Source organism: Eurytemora carolleeae, unplaced genomic scaffold (assembly GCF_000591075.1).
Source record: "Eurytemora carolleeae unplaced genomic scaffold, Eaff_2.0 scaffold872, whole genome shotgun sequence".
NCBI classification, from domain to species: Eukaryota; Metazoa; Arthropoda; class Copepoda; order Calanoida; family Temoridae; genus Eurytemora; species Eurytemora carolleeae.
The window spans coordinates 48812-74760 of record NW_019396757.1 but is presented as its reverse complement, the minus strand read 5'-3'; the positions used below and the strand labels follow the sequence as shown (position 1 = coordinate 74760).

At 31.2% G+C, this 25949-nt stretch overlaps 1 protein-coding gene and 1 long non-coding RNA gene across 2 annotated transcripts; both read right to left on the bottom strand.

Moving 5' to 3' along the window:
• Positions 1-1201: 1201 nt before the first annotated feature.
• LOC111708276 (uncharacterized) lies at positions 1202-1530 on the bottom strand. Its single transcript, XR_002766621.1, has 2 exons — positions 1428-1530; positions 1202-1358 (listed from the first exon to the last, which is right to left on the bottom strand). It is a non-coding gene; the product is annotated as an uncharacterized LOC111708276 (long non-coding RNA).
• A 405-nt stretch (positions 1531-1935) lies between these two features.
• LOC111708277 (protein amalgam) lies at positions 1936-25440 on the bottom strand. Its single transcript, XM_023481596.1, has 14 exons — positions 24968-25440; positions 22165-22223; positions 21459-21509; positions 20533-20628; positions 19880-19969; positions 18624-18742; positions 16396-16466; positions 12228-12356; positions 11517-11596; positions 11114-11191; positions 5516-5579; positions 3303-3371; positions 2905-2957; positions 1936-2040 (listed from the first exon to the last, which is right to left on the bottom strand). Exons 1-14 carry the CDS (start codon positions 25014-25016, stop codon positions 1936-1938), a joined length of 1113 nt encoding a protein of 370 aa, XP_023337364.1. The 5' UTR covers positions 25017-25440.
• Positions 25441-25949: the final 509 nt, after the last annotated feature.

Genomic DNA, 25949 nt, shown 5'->3' with positions numbered 1-25949 from the left:
AATTGTATAATTAGTGTCCCATCAATTTTAAACAAGAGGCGACTAAAAGATCGAATAAGATCTTGATAACAAATATATATTTAAAAATAACAAATATATTGTATATTAAGACAACTAATCTAATTTTAAAATCCTTGATTATTTTGAAACCATTAAAAAATGTCACATTTTGTATATAGATTATGATTATTGGCTTCTAAATATTCCATGTAAAATCCGATTGACAGATGAATGTCTCCCATTATATTTCATATTTTGTGTTCCCTATGTATAAACCTATTCATAAAGATCAACTTAAAAAATCCAGCAGAATTCAATTTAATAAAAAGAACAAAAATTCTAAAAAAAATGAAAGAAATGCGGTAAGCTACTAAAACTTAAATATTAAAAGTTAAATAGAAAATCTTTTAAATTGATAAATTATGCAAAATTCAAGAAAATTTGAGTTGATCGGACTTATTCTATTTGAAATTGTATATTTGAGTTGATCGGACTTATTCTATTTGAAATTGTATATTTTAGAGGACATCCCACAAAACATGACACATCAGAGTCGACTTTAAAGTCGTCATTGGCATAAATTCGTCAATTTAAATTTTCAAGAATGATTTTGAGACAATTATAATTTTATATTTCCAAAATGTGGTCTGCCTTTTTGTGCTTCCATGATTACCATAGATTTTTAATATTTCGTTTAGATTTGGATCTATTAGATGAAACCAAAATTGTCTTAACTGAAATTATCCTTTACATTTTTTAAGAAACACCCGGGTACATCTCATTATCATTAGATCTTTTTTGCTAACCATTTTGACAATGGTAACAATCAAAGATGATCTTTAAGTTGTCTCTCAACTGTAATGTTGTGTGGAATACCCATGTAAGATTTCCAATGAATGTTGAGGTTTGCATGTAAGAAAACTGGGCTCTCCTAAATGTGGTCTACGCTTAATCTTTAGAAGTGTACTTTTAAAACTTAAGTTGTATTTCACCAAAGAAAACGTATCTTATTTTTAAAATATAAAATGCAGGCACATTTTAGAAATCCATGATTAGGATGAATATGGGAAGCATTGTTTTAAGTTGACGTTATTAACTTTAATTAATAATGAATAAATGAATGTCGAGTTAAACGATGATTTAAAGTCGCCACTAACTTCCACAGATAATTAGGCTACACTGTATATACACTGTACATATATTAACAGATGGGGAAGGGATTTATGTGTACATTACTGATGTAAAAAGTTACATTTACAATCAATGTTGTTAAAGTGTATGTAAATATGTACACTTCAAGTACTTCAGGATTTCCAATGTCCAGTTACTACAATTTATACTTCTTCTTGAATTTGGACCTAAAAGAAAATACTTATTTAAAGTTTAAAACAAATATAATTATTAAATGAGAGAAGTTGAATACCCACCTCTTTTTTTTGATTTAATAAAAAGTCAGGATTAGACCGAAGACAACTGTTAGCTCCATGTGTACTCTTCCAGCGGAACTTCTACCGAATATCCCTTCTCCGATTGTCTAATTCACCAAATCAAACCATATTATGTCAAACATAATGCATTTAAAATCCAAAATGACAGGACATATATTCCGGAAAAAAACTTCGAATCCGAAAGGACGGAAAAAAATTTGGGAAACCATTTCATTCTCATTTTTAGGATTATTTTAGACCTTCTGAATTTGTGACGCTGATTGATTCGTTTCGTCCTTAAAACACTAACAGGCTAACAGTCGAACGCTGCGGCTAGAGGACACAAAAAGAGTATACTAAAATTATCGGCTGTTACAAACCTAGAAAAGTGATACTTTTCGAAAGATTCTCTTAAAAGTTGAAATTTTTAAAGTATTAAGTTTAATATAAATCTGGAAATTGTCAAGACGGTGAAATTGTGTTGACAGGAGTGAGAGGACATCTTGGTTTAACTTTCCTTCTTTCTGTCTGAGTATATGTGTGTCTGTTTTCCAGGTATACCAGGTCTATCCGTGGGGGTCAGAGCCACTTCATTTCTAGTATCCTCACCACTCTAGATATACAGGGGATTCATTTATACATTCATTCATCTATTCTTTGATTTTTTAATTAAAGCTTGATACCTAAACTGCCGTGTTATTCATAGTTGAATAGGGACATTTTTGATGTGATTTAAAAGGTTGTACCTAGTGATATGTTAAATACCTTTCAACTTTGTCAACTTAAAAGGCCTAATTCAAAACTTTCAGAGGTAGCCCCCCCCCCCCTTCACTGAACTGGAGATTTTATTGTAAACCCCTACCCCTTTATTGATTATTAAAAGAAATAATTGAAAATAAAGGAATTGAGTCTTTGCCACAAAATCAAATTTTCTAATGCAAATATCTTTGCAACCTAAAGATGCAAACCTTTGATATTTCAAACTTTGATTTAACCAAATCAATAGTTTGAAATATCTAAGGTCTACGATATTGGGTTGCTAAGATATAGCGATTAGAAAATTAAATCTTACGTTGCACAAAAATAAAATTGTTGAAAATCTGTGCATTTGAAGATAATTTTGCATCTGAGCCAGTCTAGACCTTTAATCATTTTTCAAAAGTTTTGATATTGTTGCGAACTTTCCTGGAAAATGTAGATTTAAAATTATACTTTTACTTGGCTGTTCATCTAAAACATGTTTAACAGTCACCATCTTTGTTCGTGTGTACTTTAATGTAAATTATCAATATATAATCCCAATTCAAGAACTTATATGTATATGTATTTTGTAGTTCTGTATTACTCTCCAAAGTCCTGAAAATGTCCCCTGAAGACAATGATAAGACATTGGTTCTCTGCATTAATATTATTATTATTATTATTATTATTATTATTATTATCATTATTATTATTATTATTATTAAACAATTATTACCTGTGGTTCAGGTTCGGGTGAAAATACACTGTATGTCGGAATGGTTTTGAATTCTGAAGAAAAAGAAAATATTTTTCCATGATAAAAAATGTCAGCTGTTTCATTAATTTCTTTGAATTTGCACTGAAAGAGATGGTTAATTTTTTTGAACATGATGACAAAGGAATTGTGGCTTTTCCACAAATATCAAGTTTTTAATCCATATATCTTTGCAACCTGATGGTGTAGACATTCGATATTTCAAACTTTGATTATTTGATCTGATAGAATGAATAGAACGTTTTTGTGGACTTCTTTAAGTGATTGAATTCTGTTTTTCTAATTTTAAAAAATTGTATTATTTTGTATAATTTCAAAAACTGAACAATCCTTTTAAAAAACAAAAATGCGCAGCTTACCATAAAGTTCAATATATTCCTCCGCTTGTCCAATAGAGTTCTTAGAAATACAACGAAAGCTTCCAAAATCTAAAGATAAATTTAATTCATGGTTCTAGCGCTGACGTCTGAGAATTTAGCACACTACTTAGCATTCGAAATGATTTCGTTGGGTTTCTTTCTGAATTTTAGTTAGATTTTTATTCAGTTTTTTTTGCATTTTTCTTTCAATTAAATTTACACTTTGCTTTGGAAAAAGCAGTTTTAAGGAATTTTAAACTGTAAATAAACATGTTCAAGTAAGATCCATGGGAGATGTGGAATCCATAGACTTTCTCTGTACAGCTACGGCTAGACAGCGGCGTTTTCAGGACGAGCTATATTGGAATTGGCTCCCCCCTCACACAATGGGGTTATAAAGGGGGGGGGGGTAAATGATTTTTAATACCCTTTTCTTCATTTTCTCATCACCAACTTTTGTTGGAATTAAAACAGAAGAAATCTAGGAAATAATTAGGTTTTAACTAAATATAAAGAATGAATGAAATTAAAATAGAAGAAATCTAGAAAATTATTAGGTTTTAACTAAATATAAAAGAATGAATGGAGTATATATAAAAAAGGAATCCTTTGTGCACCACCTTTTCCAGAAACTGACTCGCGGATTTCTGCAGTACTGCCGAAAAATGGCTGCAATTAAATCCATTTCCGTTATTAAAATATATTGATTGCTCTGCCATTCTCTAATAAAGGTTTAAAGGGTATAACCTTTTTACTTGTTATCTTTGAATTAAAGGGATATTGAGAATTATACATAGAGAATAGAATATATATTAGAGAGGAATTTAGAGAATCTCTCGGTATGAATTTTTTCAGTCCCCTTTCAGCCTGAAAGTGTACAAATCATGTAAATGTTCACAAATTATATGCAGTAGATTACATTAATACAGTATGTTCCCTAGACTATTAATTTCAATTTAGAATTTTTTAAACTGTTAAATAAACTTTATAATGAATTAGGTGAATAAAAACATCATTTGATTTATAGTTATAACGGAAAATCATCGTTTGTAAAGTGGAAGGCATAGAGTCTATGTGAAAGGATGAAAGGATGAAAGTACGAAAGTATGTGTAAATGTCTATGTGAAATGATCATTGGTCAATACCCCTTTAAAATTTTGATGCAAAAAATGTTCCCAATTGGATAAATCGTATGTGTATACCTTTTTCGAGTTATTTGATTATTTAATGGAATTTAATATTAGAAGATATTGATTTAATAATTGAATCATCAGAACGACAACAACAAAAAATGTCTAGCCTGCGAAAAATAAAATAACCAACGATGTAAGAACGCGCGAATCCTTTTTTGACTTGAATATGAGGTTTATGGTGTAAACCCAATTTTCATTACCACCCCCTAAAAAAAAACATCAATGTGCCCCCTTTTTATAGAGCTTATTTAAAAATTTAAAATAAAAATTATTTTTTCGGAGTAATTACTGACGTTATCTTAAACTAAGAGGATAAATAAATTACTGATCATGAAACCTCACATAATTACGATAAATAATAATAATATTACTTTTAATAAGAAATCCTTATCAAATCATGATTTTTGGGATCAACAAGTATTTTCTGACATTTAGTTTCCAAATAATAAAGGCGCTTCGTAAATTAATTTATTTTCCATTAAAGCCGGGAAAAAACTTTTCTTAGAAGAAAAGATGTTTTTGTTTGCTTTAAAGTTCTAAGATAAAAATATCTTTTTTCAATCTTGCTTGAATCTAATTAGGGTACTAATACAAGTACTGGTATCCTCCAAAGATATATTTGAGCTTACCACCCCGGACTAACCAGAGTGAGAAGCATCGGTTTCATTTATTTGAAATCAAAAGTGTTTTGGTCTACAAATCAACAATCTTTAAAACTTCAGATTTGTTTATGTTTTACTTTTCATTTAAAATATATATGCAGACAAAAAAGTATTTAAGAAAAAAGGATAAAATATTATGTATAATGGGTCATATTGTGATCAAAAGTTACAGCTTTCTGAAATATTGACAGAACCGTTAAATCTGCGTGTTACGTAGATTTAGATTGCTATTTGAATTTGTACTTCAAAAATAAACAAAAAATTGTTTTGTTTTTTCATAAAAATTTTCTTATTTTTACACTTTTTTTAAAGAAAAACTATATGACAAGAAGGGGAGGGGTATTTTAATGTCATTTACCTGGGGGGATGAGATTCTTAATTGTGAGTGTAATCATGAACCTGTAACTACTCTCATCTACCTCCTACAAAAACAAATACAAATTCAACAAATGAAAAAATATTGCTCTCTGATTCAATTCCAACTATGAAAATATAAAAATTGGCAAGAAATAAAATGAGTCATGGGATGGCATCCTAATGTGAGCACATCAAGAAGTATGGAGTACCAACGAGCAGAAGACAAGTTCCCCCCTCATCGTATGCATGACTGGTCCTCCATTTGGAAAGGAATATCTTTAAAGGTCGTCTTTCTTGAAAATACATGTTTTTTACTTTGCTACATTAAATAAAACCGACTTTTTAAATTGTTATAATAAGTAGTTCATGTAATTAGTGAATATATCATAAAGGTGTCCACTATAAATTGACTAAGGACATTTTCGCATGATCTCTTTTACATCTTCCATTGCAAAAACTTACCATCTCCTTCTTGCAAAAAGACTGACCAAGTTTCAAGAAGAATTATGTTGATGAAAAAGTACAGAAGGCCTTTCTGCCGGGCATTAATGGCACAATTGAGCATAATGTCGTCCTTGAAGAGATTATAAGCCAAGCAAAGACAAACAAGATAACGGTCCATAAAACATTTTTAGATTTAGAAGTAGCATTTGGTTCAGTGACGCACCCTCTCATCATGCATATCCTCAAAAGGTTTCATGTTCCTGCAGAAATTCAGTTTTTTATCAATACCCTGCATATTAATTAATTTTCTCGTGTATTTACAGACAACTTCTCTACTGATGGGTTTCACTTTAAAAAAGGAGTATTCCAAGGTAACCCGCTTAGTCCCATCATATTTCTGATGGTTTTCAATCCAATCATTGAATTTCAACAGAGTTATAGAATGATTGTGGATTTAATCTGAATGGAGAGAAAATTATTACTCTGCCCTATGCTGACAATTTTTGCCTGATACAAAACAGATCTGAGAAAACATAAAAAAAGTAAATAAAATCAAATATTGAAAGTATGGGAATGAAATTAAACCCCACAAAATGTAGATCATTTTCCATCAGATCAGGTGTACCTAGCAGAATAAACTTTACTATTGGTGAAACTGAAATTCCAAATATATTTCAAGAAGAGCAGAAATTTCTTGGCAAGCTTCTATTTCCTACTGGTAAACTTAGTGATGCGTTCGATTACATCAAGAGTGAATTTGAAACAAAGCTCATAAATATAAATGCCCTTCTTATTTCGGGATGAATATAAAGTCTGGATCTACAAACATTATTTCATTCCTTCTATTTCTGCTCACTGTTCATACGATATTACAAAGCAATCTGAAGAAACTACATACATTCACTGATAAATTTGTAAAAAAAATGAACCATGGATTACCAGGGTGGTAATCCAGTCCATTTTTTCACCCCGCTCTACACTAGAAACCTGCCTTAGACATCACTTAAATATCCACCCTGTACAAAACAACTATGATGCAAGCATTCACTAGAATACTAGTTAACTGTGCCATACAATCTAAATGAGACGGGGAAAAAAATTGGCTCCGCAAAAATTCCATCACAGACTATGCAGAAAAAATGTTTCAACAAGCCACATTAGAGAACTATGGTCAAGCAGAAATGCCTGAGTGGGATGACCAAGCTTCCAAACATCAATGCTATAAAAAAAAATGAAAACAACTGTCAGTAAAAAAGTATCTTTTAAAAATTAAACTTTCTGGAGAGAACATACAGAAACCCACAAATAAGGACGTTTCTCTGCCTGGCAATGCTTGAAAAATCTGACATGATCTGGAAATTTTACATGTTCAATCTGAAGAAAGGTACACTGAAATTTCTACTTAATTCCTGTTTGGACACCCTGCCAACACAAACTAGCCTTCTACAATGAGGAAAATCCGCATCAGATCTCTGTAAACTATGTTTACAGGCAGGCGCTGAATTGCAAGGTAGAAGACAAGAAACTGCAAACCATATTTTGAATGGCTGCAAGGTTGCACTACACCAAAGAGGCACAACAATCTTATTAATATACCACTGGATCAATTGATATTGACCGATTTTTGATGTATGCCGACATCCCGTTCCATACCCTTCCAGGGGGAGGTACTGTTCCCCCCCCCCACCTCCTTGTGACCGCAGAGAAACCAGATCTAGTAATTATCGATAGAATGGATGAAAAGATGGATATTTTTGAGCTTACTGTCCCATTGGAAAAAATATAAAAAATGCCAACACTCAAAAGATGAACAAGTATGAACATTTTATCACAGATATAACAACTAGGAATGTGTCTGTTCATCCTTTTGAAATCGGCTCAAGAGGATATCTCAACATCATCTATCAATCTATCAAGCCTTGCAAAAAATTTAAAACACAAATTTAATTTCTTTTCATCAGATTTTTAAAAAGAATACTATTAAATACATGTATATTTTTTATTGTTTATTTCTATAATTGTGTCTAAATACATCTATCTATCTATTCGAATAGTTTTTATTTGCAGATTTAGCTAAATTTTATTTTGACAAATCAGAAATGTTACAATAGTTAGTCTTTGCCGGAAGTTGATTTTCTAATCCCTATATCTTAGCAACCTGATAGTGTAAACTTTTAATATTTCCAACTTAGATTACTTGATCTTACAGGCTTCATAGTTTGAAATATCAAAGGTCTGTGACATTGGGTTGCGAAAATATAGAAATTAGAAAATCAGAGTTTGTGTCAAAAGACTTAATTTAGAATAAAGTCTAGAATTATTAAGTGTAAAGGTTCTGAAAAGAGTAAGAATATAATATTTTCAGTTTAACAAGAAATGTTAAAAATTTTTCAAATTTCTCATTTTAAAATAGTTGCAGTTCCTGTGAAACTAAGAGAAGAAATTTAGGTCCATATTTGCTTTTACTTGATATATTCAATATTCATGCTAACCAACGTTTACTTTTTAATGAATGCGTTTTTATAAAGTTGGGGCTGGGTTATATTTCAAGCCCAAAATCTTCAAGCACATTTTGTTAAGCTCATTAAAGACTAAAGTCTAAAGCCCTCCTTTAGTTTTATAATTCCCATTTCCCTTAGCGGAAACCTTTCTGAAAACAAATACGCCTTTGAAATGTATTTTAAAATATTCTGCCTGTCTTATAGCTTGATTGAACAAGGATTACACCAAGTAAAATTAAATTGACTGTCTGTATAGGACACGAATTATTTATTGTAGAATCAATTATCATTTAATTTTAGTTAAAATTCTTGCAAGAGAATCAAAAAGAAGGATTAAAATATTTGAATGCAACCAACAAAAGAATTATTTCCTCATTGTGATAATTGTTTTCTTGTAACATGCGCAAGAAAATTGTCAAGGAAGAGCTCAGTGGTTTTTGAGGTTTCATACCGCAACTTTTTTGTTGTTCGCCGCTACACGTGCTCAAAATTGCAACAAGTTATCTGCTTTTAACTTTTAAGGTTTCTCTTTTTTTGCTACAAAATGCTTTAAATTGATTAACAACAACCTTTTGACGAATGGACAGATTTTATTCATTATTTATCAAATTCGTGGTTGGTTCCAGCACTTTCTTTATTTTTTTGCTACCCCATTTACACGCGCACATTTACAAGATTTTATACAGTGAAAAAAAAACTCAATTTAACCTTTAGATAGTTTAGTTAAATAGTTTTAGGTCGTCATTAAAGTTGCATTCTTGATGAATAGTCCTGCAGAACATGGATAGAACATGGATAGAACATGGATAGAACATGGATAGAAAATGTGTAAAAGTTATATGAAATAAGAGTTTACAAAGGAAAAAATACTTTAGGAGTTAACAAACCAACTCTGAACAGCACAAGGTAGACTGTGAGTATTATCAACCCCTGAACAGCACAAGGTAGACTGTGATTATTATCAACCCCTGAACAGCAAAAGGTAGACTGTGAGTATTATCAACCCCTGAACAGCACAAGGTAGACTGTGAGTATTATCAACCCCTGAACAGCACAAGGTAGACTGTGAGTATTATCAACCCCTGAACAGCACAAGGTAGACTGTGAGTATTATCAACCCCTGAACAGCACAATATTGACTAGGTGTATTATCAACCCCTCAAGCCCAAGGTAGACTGTGAGTATTATCAACCCCTGAACAGCACAAGGTAGACTGTGAGTATTATCAACCCCTGAACAGCACAAGGTAAACTAGGAGTATTATCAACCCCTGAACAGCACAAGATTGACTAGGTGTATTATCAACCCCTCAAGCCCAAGGTAGACTGATACAACTTTAACAAAAGGGATATTCTTATTATTCCATTCAAGCTCATCTTTTCTTTGTCCCTTTCCGAGAGAAAATAGTTAGATTTTCAGCGAAATTCTAGACATCAAAATATTAAAATATATATAATTGGTTTCCTATAATCTTTCTTTTTCATTTTATAAACTTACCACCACCTGACAAACCTACTTGTATTTTGTAAGCCTAAACCACGTCATTCGATACACCAGCCACCATTTTATAAAGTTATTTTTATCTCATATTTATGGATCGAACGAACAATCATAATTGGTCAACCCGATAAAATTTTAGAATTGAATAGAAATTATCTGTTAACGGATGGGAAAAAAATTTCGCGGATATTTCTTGGATCATGTCTGTTTAAAAATATAAAATTATTTTTTTAATATATCAAAAATGTCACGTTTCAGAATTTTATTTCAAAAAATTGTTTGATCAAGAGGACTCATCCTGATCTTTACTAACATCTTATGGGTCAACTTAAGTTCATAAATTGACATTTTTTTGTTAAAACAATATTTATTTAAAATATGAAACAATCTTGAATTCATAAAACAACCTCCAACCTCCAAAAACCTCCAATCTCGATAAATCCCCAATCTCCACATAAACCAAGCTCCATTTCATAAATTAATTTCTGAACCCAGCCTTCATTTGAACAATTTACCTCTATTTTATAAAACCAATCTCCATGTTATAACCCTTTACCTGTAATATATAAACAAACCTCCATTTTATAAAATTGTCTCCATTTTAGAACAAATCCTCCTTTTTTATTAACCTGCCTCCATTTTATAAAATTTTCTCCAGTTCAGAACAAATCCTCCTTTTTTATTAACCTACCTCAATTTTATAAAATAGTCTCCATTTCAGAAAAAAAATCCTCCTTTTTTATTAACCTGCCTACATTTTATAAAATTGTCTCCAGTTCAGAACAAATCCTCCTTTTTATTAACCTACCTCCATTTTATAAAATTGTCTCCAGTTCAGAACAAATCCTCCTTTTTTATTAATCTACCTCCATTTTAAAAGTTGTCTCCAGTTCAGAACAAAACCTCCTTTTTTATTAACCTACCTCCATTTTATAAAATTGTCTCCAGTTCAGAAAAAATCCTCCTTTTTATTAACCTACCTCCATTTTATAGAATTGTCTCCAGTTCAGAACAAATCCTCCTTTTTTATTAACCTACCTCCATTTTATAAAATTGTCTCCAGTTCAGAACAAATCCTCCTTTTTTATTAACCTATACCTCCATTTTTAAAGTTGTCTCCAGTTCAGAACAAATCCTCCTTTTTATTAACCTACCTCCATCTTAAATTTCTCATTAGGAACAATCATCTCGCCTGTACCAAAAGTCCAGTAGTTAATGGGCCGTGGAGAAGCCTGAAATAAAAATAAATTCGAATTCGGGAGTCAGCGGCGCCCTTAATCATAGAGCGTTAAAAGCATTCTTAAATTTGAAACAATTGTGTGTATGTAGGATTCAATGAAGATGGGGGAATTCCCCCCGCCCCTCCTCTTTATAGAAGCGAAAAGGTAAAATTGTTAAGTAGTTAAATTCCAAGGACCACATTTTTAAGTGTTATTCACTTTCTGAAGAGAAAAATTAGGTTTACAAGTGGGCGGGGGGGGGGGAGGGGGTCGTCTACAGTACTTTGGTTCTTGGGTGATGCATACCCCCACCCCCCTGTAAAAAAGAACTGTTTACCTCTGCAATACAGATTAATTTTATTTCTGTTCCTGCCGGAGCTCCCACCAACTGCTGCTGACTTGAGATCTGCGGTTGAACTAAATATTTGGTAAATTTTAATTTTAGAATTAAATTCTAAAAATTCTCAATTTCCAAGTATTACATAAGCACCTGAGCTCCTACTTACAGTGATAACTAGAAACTTTGAAATAGGAAGACGACTTTATACACCTAAGGGAATTTGATGTTGTTACAAGGCAAATAGTTTTACTAGACACTTATCATATCACTAATTAAGTTAAATTGATCTGTTTACATTGCACAATTCTGTGTCCAATGTTCATTAAACTATTCAGTCATACCTTCATACCTAAAATCTAAAAATCGTTTTCCTATTTAAGAGTTTTCTGGTTATCACTTTACAAAATCTACTGATTTCAAATAAAAGACAACATTCAAAAAGTTACTATAAAGATATGGCAAATTTGTTCCCCAAAATGCTTTGGGTTTTGTTTTAAATAAGCTATTTGACCTCTTTACATTTTCTACATTATGACCTGACCTAAGATGCCTTTTATCAAATGTTGAAACTTTTGACCTGATGAATTTTATCTTTTTTTTACTTATTTATCCTCTTTTCTCTAAGTAAATGTTTTTTCTAATTTCTAAAAATGCTCAACATTGCTTTTGTTGCATGGTTTGTTTCCAAATGTTTACAATTTTACTTACAGTTAACATTTAGATGAATATGTTTGCTGACTGCAGGTGGAACTCCGTTCCTAGCAATACACATATAGGAACCCATCTCACTCCTAGTTACACTCTTCAGTTCTAGGGTAGACCCAGATATCTCCATACCTAGATATACATGTAGTGAACCTAGAGATATTTGAAGATAACCTAGATATACATACTACATATAGAGTAGAGAAAATGAACATAGATATAGAGAACCTAAACAAAGATATATAGAGAAGAGAATCTGAACATAGATATAGAGTAGAGAATCTGAACATAGATATAGAGTAGAGAATCTGAACATAGACATAGAGTAGAGAATCTGAACAAAGATATAGAGAAGAGAATCTGAACAAAAAACAAGAGATTAAGAGAAGCAAATCATTAATTTAGCGACCTCTGCACTGTACAGTACACATAACACAAGAAAGATGTTTTCTAAATGTACAGAGCTGGGAACTTTTGTTTTAGAAATCCATGATCTCAATCAATTTATCTTAATATCAACAGTCAGCACTTTTGATTTTGGATATCCACAAAATTCCCTGACTTCAGATGGGAGCTGTTTGTTTTCCACAGACGACAGACACGAGATATAGAGATATCGAGATATCGAGATATCGAATAAAGTAAATGCTTAATCTGAATATCGACGATTCTAGAGTGTCCAGCTCAGTGTACACGGATACAAGTTGCACAAAGAAATTTATAAAATATAAAGATATCAAGCTAAATCAAACTATTTTCTTGTCGGTGAGAGCACAGTGCTCAAAACTGTTAGCATTGGGTAAACCAGGAAAATGTTAAAAAACAGGGTTCAGGATAAACACGGAAAAATTGATTTATTTTATCATTCGTCTTGATCTTTTTATTTTTCTCATAGGAAACCATATTTGATTATTAAAAATGATTAGTTCTAAACAGTTTCTGAAGCTTTTTCAGAATATAGTCTTTAATATTTAATTCAGCGAAAAAAACCATCTGAAATCAATTTAGGAAGAATAATATTAATTGTATATTAGAGGCCTCACTGCGAAAAACAAATTTTAAAAAATCGAATATTTTGCAGCAAAAATTGGATGACTGTCAATAATAAGCGATTTTTTTATTTCGTAATTTAGTGTGCGATTGTGAGAAATGAATGACTAGGTTCTCTTCCATTTTATCTAGTTTACTAAAACTAAGTTATATTTCGATTCTGAAATATAGGGTTTTAAGATAAATTCAATTGTATGCAAAATCTAAATTTGTAGAGATCTCCCAGGTGCGTAGGATAAAAGAGTTACAAAGAGAGCAAATATGTCAGTTTATCTCAAAAAATAATTCCTCGGACCGTTATTGTTTTAGAATTACTCCTATGGGCACCAAGAGCCTAAAGGTCCAAAATAATCAATTTAGTCAGATTCTACAGTTCATTGGTACAGTTTCAGTTTCTCTATATCTATGTTCAGTTTCTCTTTTTCTCTATATCTATGTTCAGTTTCTCAATATCTATGTTAAGGTTCTCTATATCTATGTTCAGATTCTCTATATCTATGTTCAGGTTCTCTATATCTATGTTCAGGTTCTCTATATCTATGTTCAGGCTCTCTATATCTATGTTCAGGTTCTCTATATATATGTTCAGGTTCTCTATATCTATGTTCAGGTTCTCTATATCTATGTTCAGGTTCTCTATATCTATGTTCAGGTTCTCTATATATATGTTCAGGCTCTATGTGTGTATATAATATATATATATACTTAAAATCAATAAAAATATTTCTCTAAAACTTTTTCAAAAGTACTCGCCGTGCTCGTGTGCATTATTTTTTTCTTTAAATATGAATTTTTTTGTTTCACCCTATTTAAAAACTTCTGGATCATGAGGTGTTCTAATCTCTAAACTTTTAAATCATTTTGAGAAAACAAAAAGTTTTAATTCGTTAACTTTCCAAAAAAGAAAACATTTTTTTTCCTAGAGCGGATTGTCAATTAAACTTTTCAAATATTAGAAATATTTCACATAACCTAATAATTCAGGGCAGTGAATATTTTTCTTTTATCATATTAACAATTTATACTGGTTAAAGTGACTGCAGTCGTAATTTCGAGTAGTAAACCGTAATTATAAGAGTGTGCACTGTGCAGTTTGTACTGTGCATGCCTGTTTCATAACTGTATTTATGGGTATTTATGGTAATATGTATTTATAGAAGTATGTATTTGTTTGATCTAAACAAATAAGATATCCATTAATTCTCTTTAAAGAAATGATTACTTTCAAATGGGAGTTTTCTTAAGATTAATTTTCGGATTTTTGATTTGCTACAGAAATATTTGAGGAGTTGGGAGCATTAAATGACAATATTTTATACATTGTCAAATCAGATAAAGGTTAAAAAGTTTTGTTGCATTTTTTGAAAATATTATATTTAAACATTTATTTGTTTTTGTAGATTGTAATAGAATTTTGTTGTTGACAGTAGGGAGACTAAGGAATTTCAAACCTTAATATAAAATATAGTGTAAATATATATTGCCTTCGTTTTCTGCCATGTTATATCTAATTGTTTTCAAGTTAACTTTTAAATGAATATGGAGGTTTAGAGCAGGCACACATGTTATATCTAATTGTTTTCAAGTTAACTTTTAAATAAATGGTGGTTTAGATCAGGCACACATGTTATATCTAATTGTTTTCAAGTTAACTTTTAAATGAATATGGAGGTTTAGAGCAGAAACACATGTTATACAATGTTCATTGATTTGTAATGTAAAGGAATTGGGATTTTGCCATAAACTCTAACTTTCTAATTCCTATATCTTTGGAACCTGATTGTGTAAACCTTAGCTATTTCAAACTTAGGCATTTTAGTATCAACATAACAAAAAGGGATTAAAAAATCAGAGTTTGTGGCAAAAACTCATGTCCTTCATTTTTGAAATTTAGAATGGTTTTTGTACCATGGGAGGAAGTTAAAAAAAAAAACTAAGAAATACGTCGTAAAACCGTCAAAAAATTTATTATTTTAGGAAAAAATTATTTTTGGAGTTTAGATAACTTATATTTTGTATAGCGCTAATTGCTTCGGCGTCGTAATCAATATCAATTCCTAGAACCTGACGCATATTTAATCCATGCTGAACTGAAACTCTTGACTTTAAAACTCCGGTTCATTTGAAGAATCGGACAGACTTCAGGAAGCTTGAGCCCGAAACTTAAGACAGAGTATCATAATCAAACCCAGTATCGGAAACTTAAGACAGAGTATCATAATAAAACCCAGTATCGGAAACCCGGTTTCATGAACGGGGTCTGGCAGTTTTGTAGATACCAATATTTGGGTCAAGAAATATTATTTCATTTGGTTTCTCTATTCTCTTTTTCTTTTCTCATTTCATCAATTCAAATCTACACAAATGAAAGAAAAAAACACCCAAAAGTAAACTTGGTAGTTTCGTTCAGCGATACTTTCTTAAATTTCCGGCCTCTAGGGTAAGATCTACAGTGCACAGAGTACAGACTATAGATTGCTAAAATTTGACAGTATACACCAAAAGATTCATCTCCTTCTATTGAGATTATTGAGCTTGACCTATGATAGAAATCAAGAAGTCTTTAACATCTAAGATTAAACCATCGAGATAGAGAAATGTTAACCTAGTTTCCCCCTGATGAACAGGCCCAAATATGCATGATTTGTATTTGTCTTTAAAAAAAATCACATTTTTCACGGATCCGCCGGAATTGAATTGGAGAGAAGTCGCAGTACTCAATGGTTGCCCACAGAGAATGAGACTGTAAAAACGTCCTTAAAATCTTTAAATTTGACGACTCAAGGGTTAAATTAAGTTTTATGGCACAGATTCACAGCTTGGTTTAAAGATACGTGGTTGAACTGTATCCACGTAATTCAACGACTTCTCGCATATTTCATTAAATCCGGTCCCAGAATAATTTTAATAATAATTCGAAACTATGTTAGCTTTGAAATCAATTTTGCGTAAAGATATGCAAGACTCCAAAAGTCAATAAGTAAGTTTAAAAAAAAAAAGGAGCGACGTATCTAGAATTTTCATTTGTGCAGAGCTTGAATCAGGTTGTATGGTATGTTGCATGAGCTCCATTTTACAAATGAAAGAAATTAGGAAATGAGTACTTTGAATTTAATCTTACTTTTCCTCTTCTTTCCGTTAGTCTTAACAGTTATCATTTGTCCGTCTCCTCTCCTCCAGACAACTTCAGGTCTATATACAAATATATATATATATATATATATATATATATATACTATATACAAATATATATATATATATACTATATACAAACATATATATATATATACTATATACAAATATATATATATATATACTATATACAAACATATATATATATATACTATTTACTAAACAGAGTAAGAAAATTAAGATACTTAAAGGGAGTGTTCGCAAAAAATGAAAAGGGGTATAGGTTAAATGCCATAAAAAAGCGCTTTTGATCGCTACTAATCTTACTTCTATCTGCTGCGTCTATAAGGAGAAAATTGTTAAAAACGACTTACATCGAAGAACGCAGCGTCAATACAAATTCGGAAAGATGCAACATTTAACTAGGATCGTAAACAAATCAATTTAATTCCAAACAAATCATTCAGATATTACAAACAGTAGTCATCGATTATTTTTCGACTCATTCGTATATAGTTAATATTTCTTAACATTTTTGATTTTTTATAAAATAATTTTCGCTGGCGCTGGATTTTCGAACATTCTTGGAAAGTATGAAAATGTCGTCTTCATTTTCAAAAATCCTGGAAACAGGAATAAATTTTTTCAAAAGTAACTCTCAAATCATGACAAATATCTTAAATCCTTTAAAAGTATTCTATTTGAGCTGTATTGATATCATTTCTCATTATTAGTAATTATATAGAAATGCAAGAATATTTTAAAAATTTTGAAAAATATTTTGCAGTCCTAATTTTGTGAAGCTTAAAACTTAAATTAGTGGGATTAAATACAGATTTAGAATTCAAAATTGAGAGTAGTGGGAGTAAACTTTATTAAAAACTATATATAAATCAAGGAACAGATATTATGAATAGCACGAAGGGAAGTCAAATTTTATAGAAATCCAACGTATAGAAACAGCTACGTACAGCAACAAGGTGTATTTTCCGGGAGAACATTTTTTATATTTTTGAGAAATTAAACGTTTTTGTAAAACATTGTAGCTTATCACTATCATTATCATAATTTCTATTTTTTTAATATACCCTAGACATTAAAGGAGCAAAATAGTTTAATAGGTACATTTGTACTGCTCTCTATTGTGTTTAAGGTCCCCAGATTTTATTATGTACTGACAACATAAATGAATGATTATATGGTTACATACATACATACATAAAATTGCATGTTACTATTTATAAAAATGCTATCTACAGTTTTATTTTTAGAAGAAAGAAATTTCTAAAAAGTATAAAAAAGTTCTCCAGTAATGCGAATATGATTTCATAAAATTCCGTTTTACAATTTAAATAAAAGGATTTTATGAAAATTATATCTACTTACATTTCTCAAAAATATAAAAAATGTTCTCCCGGAAAATACGCCTTGTTGCTATACGTTGGACTTCTATAAGGTTTGACTTCGCACGAAGTAATATTCTATACGTTTTACCTCTTCTTGTTTTCCGTTAAAATTATTGAGTCTGTGACATGAACTCATATTTTCTAATAACTATATCTTTGCATCCTTCTGGTGTAAACTTTTTATATTTCAAACTTTGATTATTTGATCTAACAAAATTCATAGTTTAAACTATTTAAGGTCTACGACATTGGGTTGCAAAGATATAGAGATTAGAAAGTCAGAGTTTGTGACAATGATTCAAATCCTTTGATACAAAAGCAAAAGACAAGGCGCAGCATGAATGAATATTGAATTGCAACATCCAAAATTTCTGTTTACAATTTAAAATCATTTAAAGGATTTTACGATGAAATTGGAAAAACATTATCATTCATTTGATTAAAACACATTTCAGTTCTGTAATGGTTGATTCTTTGCTCATGCAGTACATTTGCGTTGTTTTATTGTCTTTTTCGTATTCGATGTTATTATTGTACATCAGCGTGTACAGTGAGTACAGTACAGACACAATGAATCAAAATGTTAAAGCACTCACGTGAAAATCTAACAGTATTTTTCCAATTACTCCTTTTTAACACAGAGCAACACAAACTCGTGCTAAAGACCTAGCCTTTAAACTTGTATGCATACTGCACATAGTTTATATATACTGCCAGAATTACTTTGTAAAAATTGAATAACCTGACCAAACCTTTTTATCATTAAATCTAGGATTTGATAATACCTGCTGTTCCTCCTTTGCAGACTAACCTGGGAAACCCCTCGGCGATGCATGTCAGCTTTGCCGTCCCTCCCTCCGGAACAGAATCGTCGCTACTGGAGAGAGAATCGACGATTCTCGGCGGAATTACTACTTCGAGGTGCGCGATCTACAGAAAAGATTAAATATTAATTTATTGCGAATACGATGTGAATCACACATGACCAAATCAAATATTTGGTTCGAAGGGTACCATAGCGAATTGGATATGCAACTCTTTAAAGGGACTGTAATAGAAAAATGAAAGGGGGTATAATAGGCTGAAACCTAAACCGTTTAGGAGTTGATCAAGAGTTCTATCTGAAGTTCCTGTCTCGAGAATTATTTGATAAAACTGTGTCAAATTTATACAAAAATTTATGTATATAAATATATTAGAGCTTTTTTAAGAAACAAAAAGAAATCATTGCTTGTAAAATTGTTAAAAACATAATAAACATTTCTTCCAAAAAAGTATGATAAATGTGATTTTATTTTATTGATCTGATTTTCTTAAATTTGATTAATGCTGGTTTCTAAAGACATTGCTAAAAATTTGCTACATAAAAAAAAACTTTTTAAAAACTAATTTAAATGTTATTTAGCACGCAAGTTTTTACATTTAGAACCATCTCCTTTTTTAATATCGGAAGGGTTAATCTTTTTTAACACATCTTTAACATTTTACATATTCCAGACTTCTGGCAGAATTGAGATATTTGTCTAACTCTCCATTTTCTTGTAATGAAATCTGTTTCATGAATCTTCATAATACTAAGTTTTAGGCTCTTTGAAAACAACCAAGTTGGGTAACGGAAATTGAGTTTTTGCCCCTAACTCTGCTTCTCTTATCCCATAACTAACCTTTGTTATTTTAAACTGTAAATTCCGTTAGATAAAATAAATAATTTCTTTCTTACCCAGGTATAAACACTCAGATAAAATGATTTAAAAACTACTCAAAGATTGAAAAAATACGTTATGGTGGATTGTTTGATTTTGCAATTTAAAAAAAAAATATCTGTATTACGGGTCATCCTTGGACCTTCATTCCTTCTTTGCATATCGAAATTTTTTCTGTAAACTCAGAACATGATTGTTATACTTAATTATTAGAATGGTATAGCTCAACATTCTTTAATCTTTGAAGTATACTTTAAATCTTCTAAATCTCACATACATATCTTCCTACATTTAATCATCAAATAACAATGTACAAATTTCAATGTACACATGTACATTTTACAATAATGTACATACTACATACCTGTTTACGTACTGGAGTTGAATTAACTTGACACATGTATGGTCCACGGTCCTCAGTCTGTACACTTCGCAGGGTTAGCGTCCATGTATCCTGTACAGTTTACAGTGCAGTTGTACATTGTACATAAATCAAGTTTTACATAAGCTGTAAACTGATGTTAGTATACCCCAAGGAGAATTGAATAGATGGAGGGGGCGATTGGGTTTCCGTACACTTTGCTGTGACGTTTTTGGACTGCTGAAGAACTAGTTTTTGCGCCCTCCTTCTACTCAATTCTCCTTGGTATACCCCAACCCTCTCCCCCTTACATTTTGCGTTTTTTCCCGTACATTATGCGTCCTTCCCCTCCTTATTACATTTTGCGTTTTTTCCTTACATTTGCGCCCTTCCCCTACCCCTTACATTTTGCGATTTTCCCCTTCCTTTACAATGAGCGTCCTTCTACTCCTTCTTACATTGTTCGTCCTTCCCCTTTCTTTCCCTTTCTTTTACATTGTGCGTCCTTCCACTCCCCTACTACAATATACCATGGACATATAGCAATATGAAAACGTATGTTTCCAACATTTTTGAAACCGTCATTGGATATAAAAGACATAATTTCTTAATAGGCAATTAGACGCTTGATTTTCATGCTAATTATTACTAATTACCTTGTCATTATGTGTCACATCAAGACGATCATTATTTGTGATCACGTGATCATGGATTGCAAGGATAGCTTTAGTATCCGACTTAATCCAGGCAACCTGAAACAGTATAAAGGGAATATTGTTGTAAATTCAAGATGTGGCATAATACACAATAATACCCTTGACATTGTTATCGGAATCGGTAATGTGGAGGAAAGATATTGTATTTTTCTTGAATCATATTTATTTCTGATAATATCAGTTTTTATAATTAAAAAACGCTCATCTAAATCCAAATACTGGATCAGTAAAAACTGTGAAGGGCCCGGCGTTGCCCGTAAAAATAAAAGAATTTTGAAAAAAAAATTCAAATTTTTTATGCCTACAGCCATAGAGAATAGAATATATAAAGGAATTTACTGGAAAAAAGTGTAAAACGGCCATTTTGTTGTACTGTTTCAATACTGCAGGTGTACTTCACATATTTATGCTTTATAACCTGTTGGGCCCTGGAATATGATTTTATAGAAAATCTAAAATGATTGTTAAAAGAAAACCAAATTATGAAATAGGCTGGTTTCATAATTGACCAATGATCATTTCACATAGACTCTATGCCTTTATATAAATGATGTATCAATTAATTTAGTTTATAGTCCCTTTCTAAAACTTAAATTCCCTTTTTACATGCTTTAAATTTAGTTATTCGTATTTTCTGTATTCTCCTTCTATATAGAAGACAAACTAAAAAAACTTGAAAGATAAAAATATATAAGAAATCTGAGCGCCATAACATGAAGGTATACAATTAGACAACATTACAGAGAATTGATAAAAAAGAAAGTAAGGTAGAACCTTAAATTCTATAACTTGTAATATGTTTTTTTTCATAAATGTTAAAAATATAAAATAAAATTATTCTACATCTTTTTTTATCCTCTTCTTACCTTGAATCCCCCTAGATTCTTAACACTGCAGGCGAATGAAGCATCTCTCCCCTAGAAATATTTATTCTATTATACTTTTATACTTATTATTAATAAATAGGAAAATAATTTCCCAATATTGACTAAAGTTTTTATGGCAAAACATCTGATGTATTCGACTTTTCTGCTTCTGAACCGATCAGAGCCCATTTCCTTTTGTAATTTACGCCCCTCCCCCCTCCCCCACCAGGGGCGGATACAGGGGGGGGGCGGGGGGACATTCGCCCCCCCTGAATTTGGATTTTTTGTTCCTGGAAAAATATCTGTCTTAATAAACTATAATGTGTGAAAAGTTAAAAATCTAGTTTTTTAGTCTTTAGTCATTAATTTTGACTCTTTTTGAGTCTTTTAAGTAAAAAATATTTTCAAGATCAAGGCTTAAATACTGTCAATTCACTTGATTTGTTTTAAACGTTATACCTACAGTCCTTTTTTCTTTAACTGGGGGTATCAAAATCATAAGCATAAAATTAACCTTTGAATAAAACAATATTTAAAAGAAAATACAAATATTTAGTTTACCTGTGAACTAGTAAAAATATTTAGTTTACCTGTGAAATTGTAAAAATATTTAGTTTACCTGTGAAATTGTAAAATATTTAGTTTACCTGTGAAATTGCAAAGAATATTTAGTTCACCTGTGAAATTGTAAAAATATTTAGTTTACCTGTGAAATGGTAACATTAGAAATAACATCTAAAAACTCCGGAGCCAATCCGACCGTGCCTAAATATAACAAAATAAATATATCTAAAGATTTTTTTTCACTATAGTTTTTTTCAAAAAAATTAGATGAAAAACGAAAAAAAAACTGGACAAAAAATGCTACCAATCCTCTTTTGCACGACCGTATGAACTATATTATATCTATATTAACTCAAAGGAACCGACCGTATGAACTATATTATATCTATATTAACTCAAAGGAACCGACCGTATGAACTATATTATATCTATATTAACTCAAAGGAACCGAACGCTAAAACTGAAATTTTCTAATCCTTGTATCTTTGGATCCCGATGTTAAAAGCCTTTAATATTTCAAACTCTTGAATTTTATTAGATACCATAGCCAAAGTTGCAAAGTTGCAAAGATCCCAGAATTAGAATAAAATACAATTCCTCTAGATATCAAGTAAGTATAGACATCTTCAAAGGGAAAAATCAGTCTGAATCTAGAATCTAGGTTATCAAAACTTCTAAAGGATTGCTTTGGTAAAGAAATCAAGTGGGTACGCTTAAAAGCTCTAAAGGGATTGTTCGCTTCTTGTATTTTACCCCATTTAAAGGATCGAGCTTATCTGACAACTCGCAGATGTTCCTGAGGACCATAATGATCGATATGTACTGTAAAATCACCAAACACTTTACATCAGAACCAGTGTTTCTTAAAGCGAATTTTTTTAATATTTTTTATAAAGATTTACATCTGTTGAGATAATGTATGTCCGTTCACTGTGAAGCTTTATCAGAAAGTCCTGGGAAAAAAATTCTGGAAAAAAACCTAGAATAAATACTCGGGAAAAAAGTCATAAAAAGTCCTTAACAAAAATGTAACTGGACTCGATTCCTGGGACTTATTTTCCAAAGGACTTTTTCAGTGCCGGAACTTTTTCCCAAAAACTTTTTTCAGAGAATGTTTTTGGCGGTTACCGTCTACTGTGCAGTAGTCAAGATTGTTCGACCCCTCCCCCCCCCATACCCCCCTTCCTCTCTCCCTCTCGAGTCTTTCTCTTCTTGACAAAATCTATTATTTGTAAATAAGACTGTACAAAATTGTGTCACAACCAGAATAGAAATTTGTTTGTTTTTTATTCATGTATTTTGAACTAAACCATCCACAAACAACTCATATATAAGTACGTGTATCACTGACAGGCCGTAAAACCTTTATTTCTTGATAGTTCTTTCTGAGTAGCTCTGACCAGGCATCAGAGCCAATCCCAGAGATTAATTGTATCCGGAGATTGATTCATCTCAGCTCCAGGTACACAAATATACTGCTCAGGACCAAGAGATATCTCAGTTCCAGGTGTACAAATGTACTGCTCAGAACCAAGAGATATCAAAGCTCCAGGTTTACAAATATGCTGCTCAGAACCAAGAGATATCTCAGCTCCAGGTTTACAAATATTCTGCTCAGAACCAAGAGATATCTCAGCTCCTAGTATGCAAATATACTGCACAGAACCAAGAGATATCTCAGCTCCAGGTTTACATTACAGATAAAAGTAATTGATTTCCAAAATATTTTGATTGAATATCTAGCTCTTGGTTAATCTTTTTATATTTACTCCATAGTAAGAAAACCAGAAACCACTTTCGAATCCGATAGTTTAAGAAAAGATAGGCTGGGATAGGTTAGGATAAGCAGAGTCGGGAGAGGAAGGAGGATAGGATAGGATAGGATAGGATAGGATAGGATAGGTTAGGATAGGTTAGGATAGGATAGGTCGGGTTTTTTTTCTTTTTTATTTTTTATAAAAGAATTGAAACCCCACATTTTGTTATCGCTGAGATTATTCTTCTTCAAATGAAAGATGAGTGTTTAAGATTCTGTTTCAAACTTCAACAAAGTCGCATTCATATTGCGGGGTTGAGAATAGAAACTCATAACTAACAGAGAACACACAAATCTTTCCATTTTAAATTATACTTCTCTAAAGAAAGTTAGTTGGTTTCTTAGAAATGAGAAAAAAATGTCAAATTTGAGGTTTAATTATAATCTTCTTAGAAATGTATTCATAGTTCAAAGCGCAATCAAAATTATTTTTATAGTTCTGCAAAATTGATTTGTGAGTTTTTTTAAACACCGGGAACATTTTTATCAAATTAACACAAAGACACGCTTTTCACAACTTATTTAAAATCAAGTTATAAAACCCTGTCGTCCATATGTTTAAAGGGACTGTCGACATAAATGATTTACAACGGTACCCTGTAAATCTTTCTAACTTGAAATTGGATCTACCATCCCTCTAGCAATTAACAGCTTATTTTCGGAAAAGATAATTCTAATTAGAATTGATTCGGAATCTCGAGAAATTACTTTCTGTGAAGCAATAAAGCTATTGGAGGATTTGTTTCTAAGTTTTGGGTCACAAACTGTTATTTAATGTGCTTACAAAACTTTTAAGGTGGTAAAAAAACTTTAAAATAATATATCCTACCACGGTTTCTTTTTATGAAAATTATTGGTGGGTTGTTTACTAAAACGGAGTTTCTCGACCCTACGCCGCGGCAGGCTGTAAGCCGAACGCTGTAAAGTTGTTTTAAATAATACACATTTTTATTTTCATTCAAACGCTTTCATTTCTTTTATTATAAAATATATGTGTTTTTTTTACAATCAATTATATTATTATTATGTTTAAGAAACGGTCCCTATGACGAATTCTAAAAAGATCAACGAAAAAATTTGCGGAAGTCAAAAAGTAAAAATAATTCATGAAAAATAATGTTTTAATTACCTTTGAAACTGTAAAGTACAGCAACCAGTATAAATGCAGAAGGCATCATGTAGAATTGGAATTTTCAGTCAATATATTCAACTTTCAAGAAGAAAAGGATATTGAGGATCAAAATAGCGATTTCAACACCCGATGAACAATAGGATAGAAGAGGGTCGTGGTATGTTATTCCTTTTTTCCTCTGTTTCTAATTTTGTCTTCAAATTTCAACATTTTCTACATTTTTTAAATTTCTTTCTTTTGTTCTTTCTTCGATTTCTTCGTTCAAACTGTTTTTTTGCTTCTTAGTTAAGTTTTAATAGCTCGTCATTTTTATCTTTCAATAAGAAGAATTATACAATCTAAAATGGATAAACGAACCCCGAGTTTCTTTTTCTGGTCAAAACTGTTTATGGAACAAAATCTGATAATGATTCAAGCAACTTAAGTTAAAAGTTGATATTTGTACTAATACTTATCTAGTATTTGTGCTAATATGATTACCAAATATGCGCACTATCTAGTATTTGCAATTGTCTAGTATTTGTGCTAATGATTACCCAATATGTGCACTAATGATATTCCTATACTTGTGCTAATAATCATCTAGTACTTGTACTAATGATTATCTAGTACTTGAACTAATGATTATCTAGTACTTGTACTAATAATTATCTAGTACTTGTACTAATGATTATCTAATACTTGCATTAATGATTATCTAGTACTTGCACTAATGATTATCTAGTACTTGCACTAATGATTATCTAATACTTGTGCTAATGATTATCTAATACTTGCACTAATGATTATCTAATACTTGCACTAATGATTATCTAATACTTGAACTAATGATTATCTAATACTTGCACTAATGCTACAATAAGATCCAATGTTTGCTCAATGATTTACTACTTTGATCGCCCCAATAATATCCAATGTTTGCTCCAATAATATCCAATGTTTGCTCCAATAATATCCAATGTTTGCTCCAATAATATCC

What these genes read in the sequence shown, in the direction of transcription:
- LOC111708277 (XM_023481596.1), bottom strand. Translation starts at nt 25,016, where the DNA reads ATGATGCCTTCTGCATTTATACTGGTTGCTGTACTTTACAGTTTCAAA. An exon ending in TGTACTTTACAGTTTCAAAG is followed by an intron (nt 22,224 to 24,967) that starts GTAATTAAAACA and finishes TGTTATATTTAG; the next exon opens with GCACGGTCGGATTGGCTCCG. An exon ending in GGAATATATTGAACTTTATG is followed by an intron (nt 2,958 to 3,302) that starts GTAAGCTGCGCA and finishes CTTTTTCTTCAG; the next exon opens with AATTCAAAACCATTCCGACA.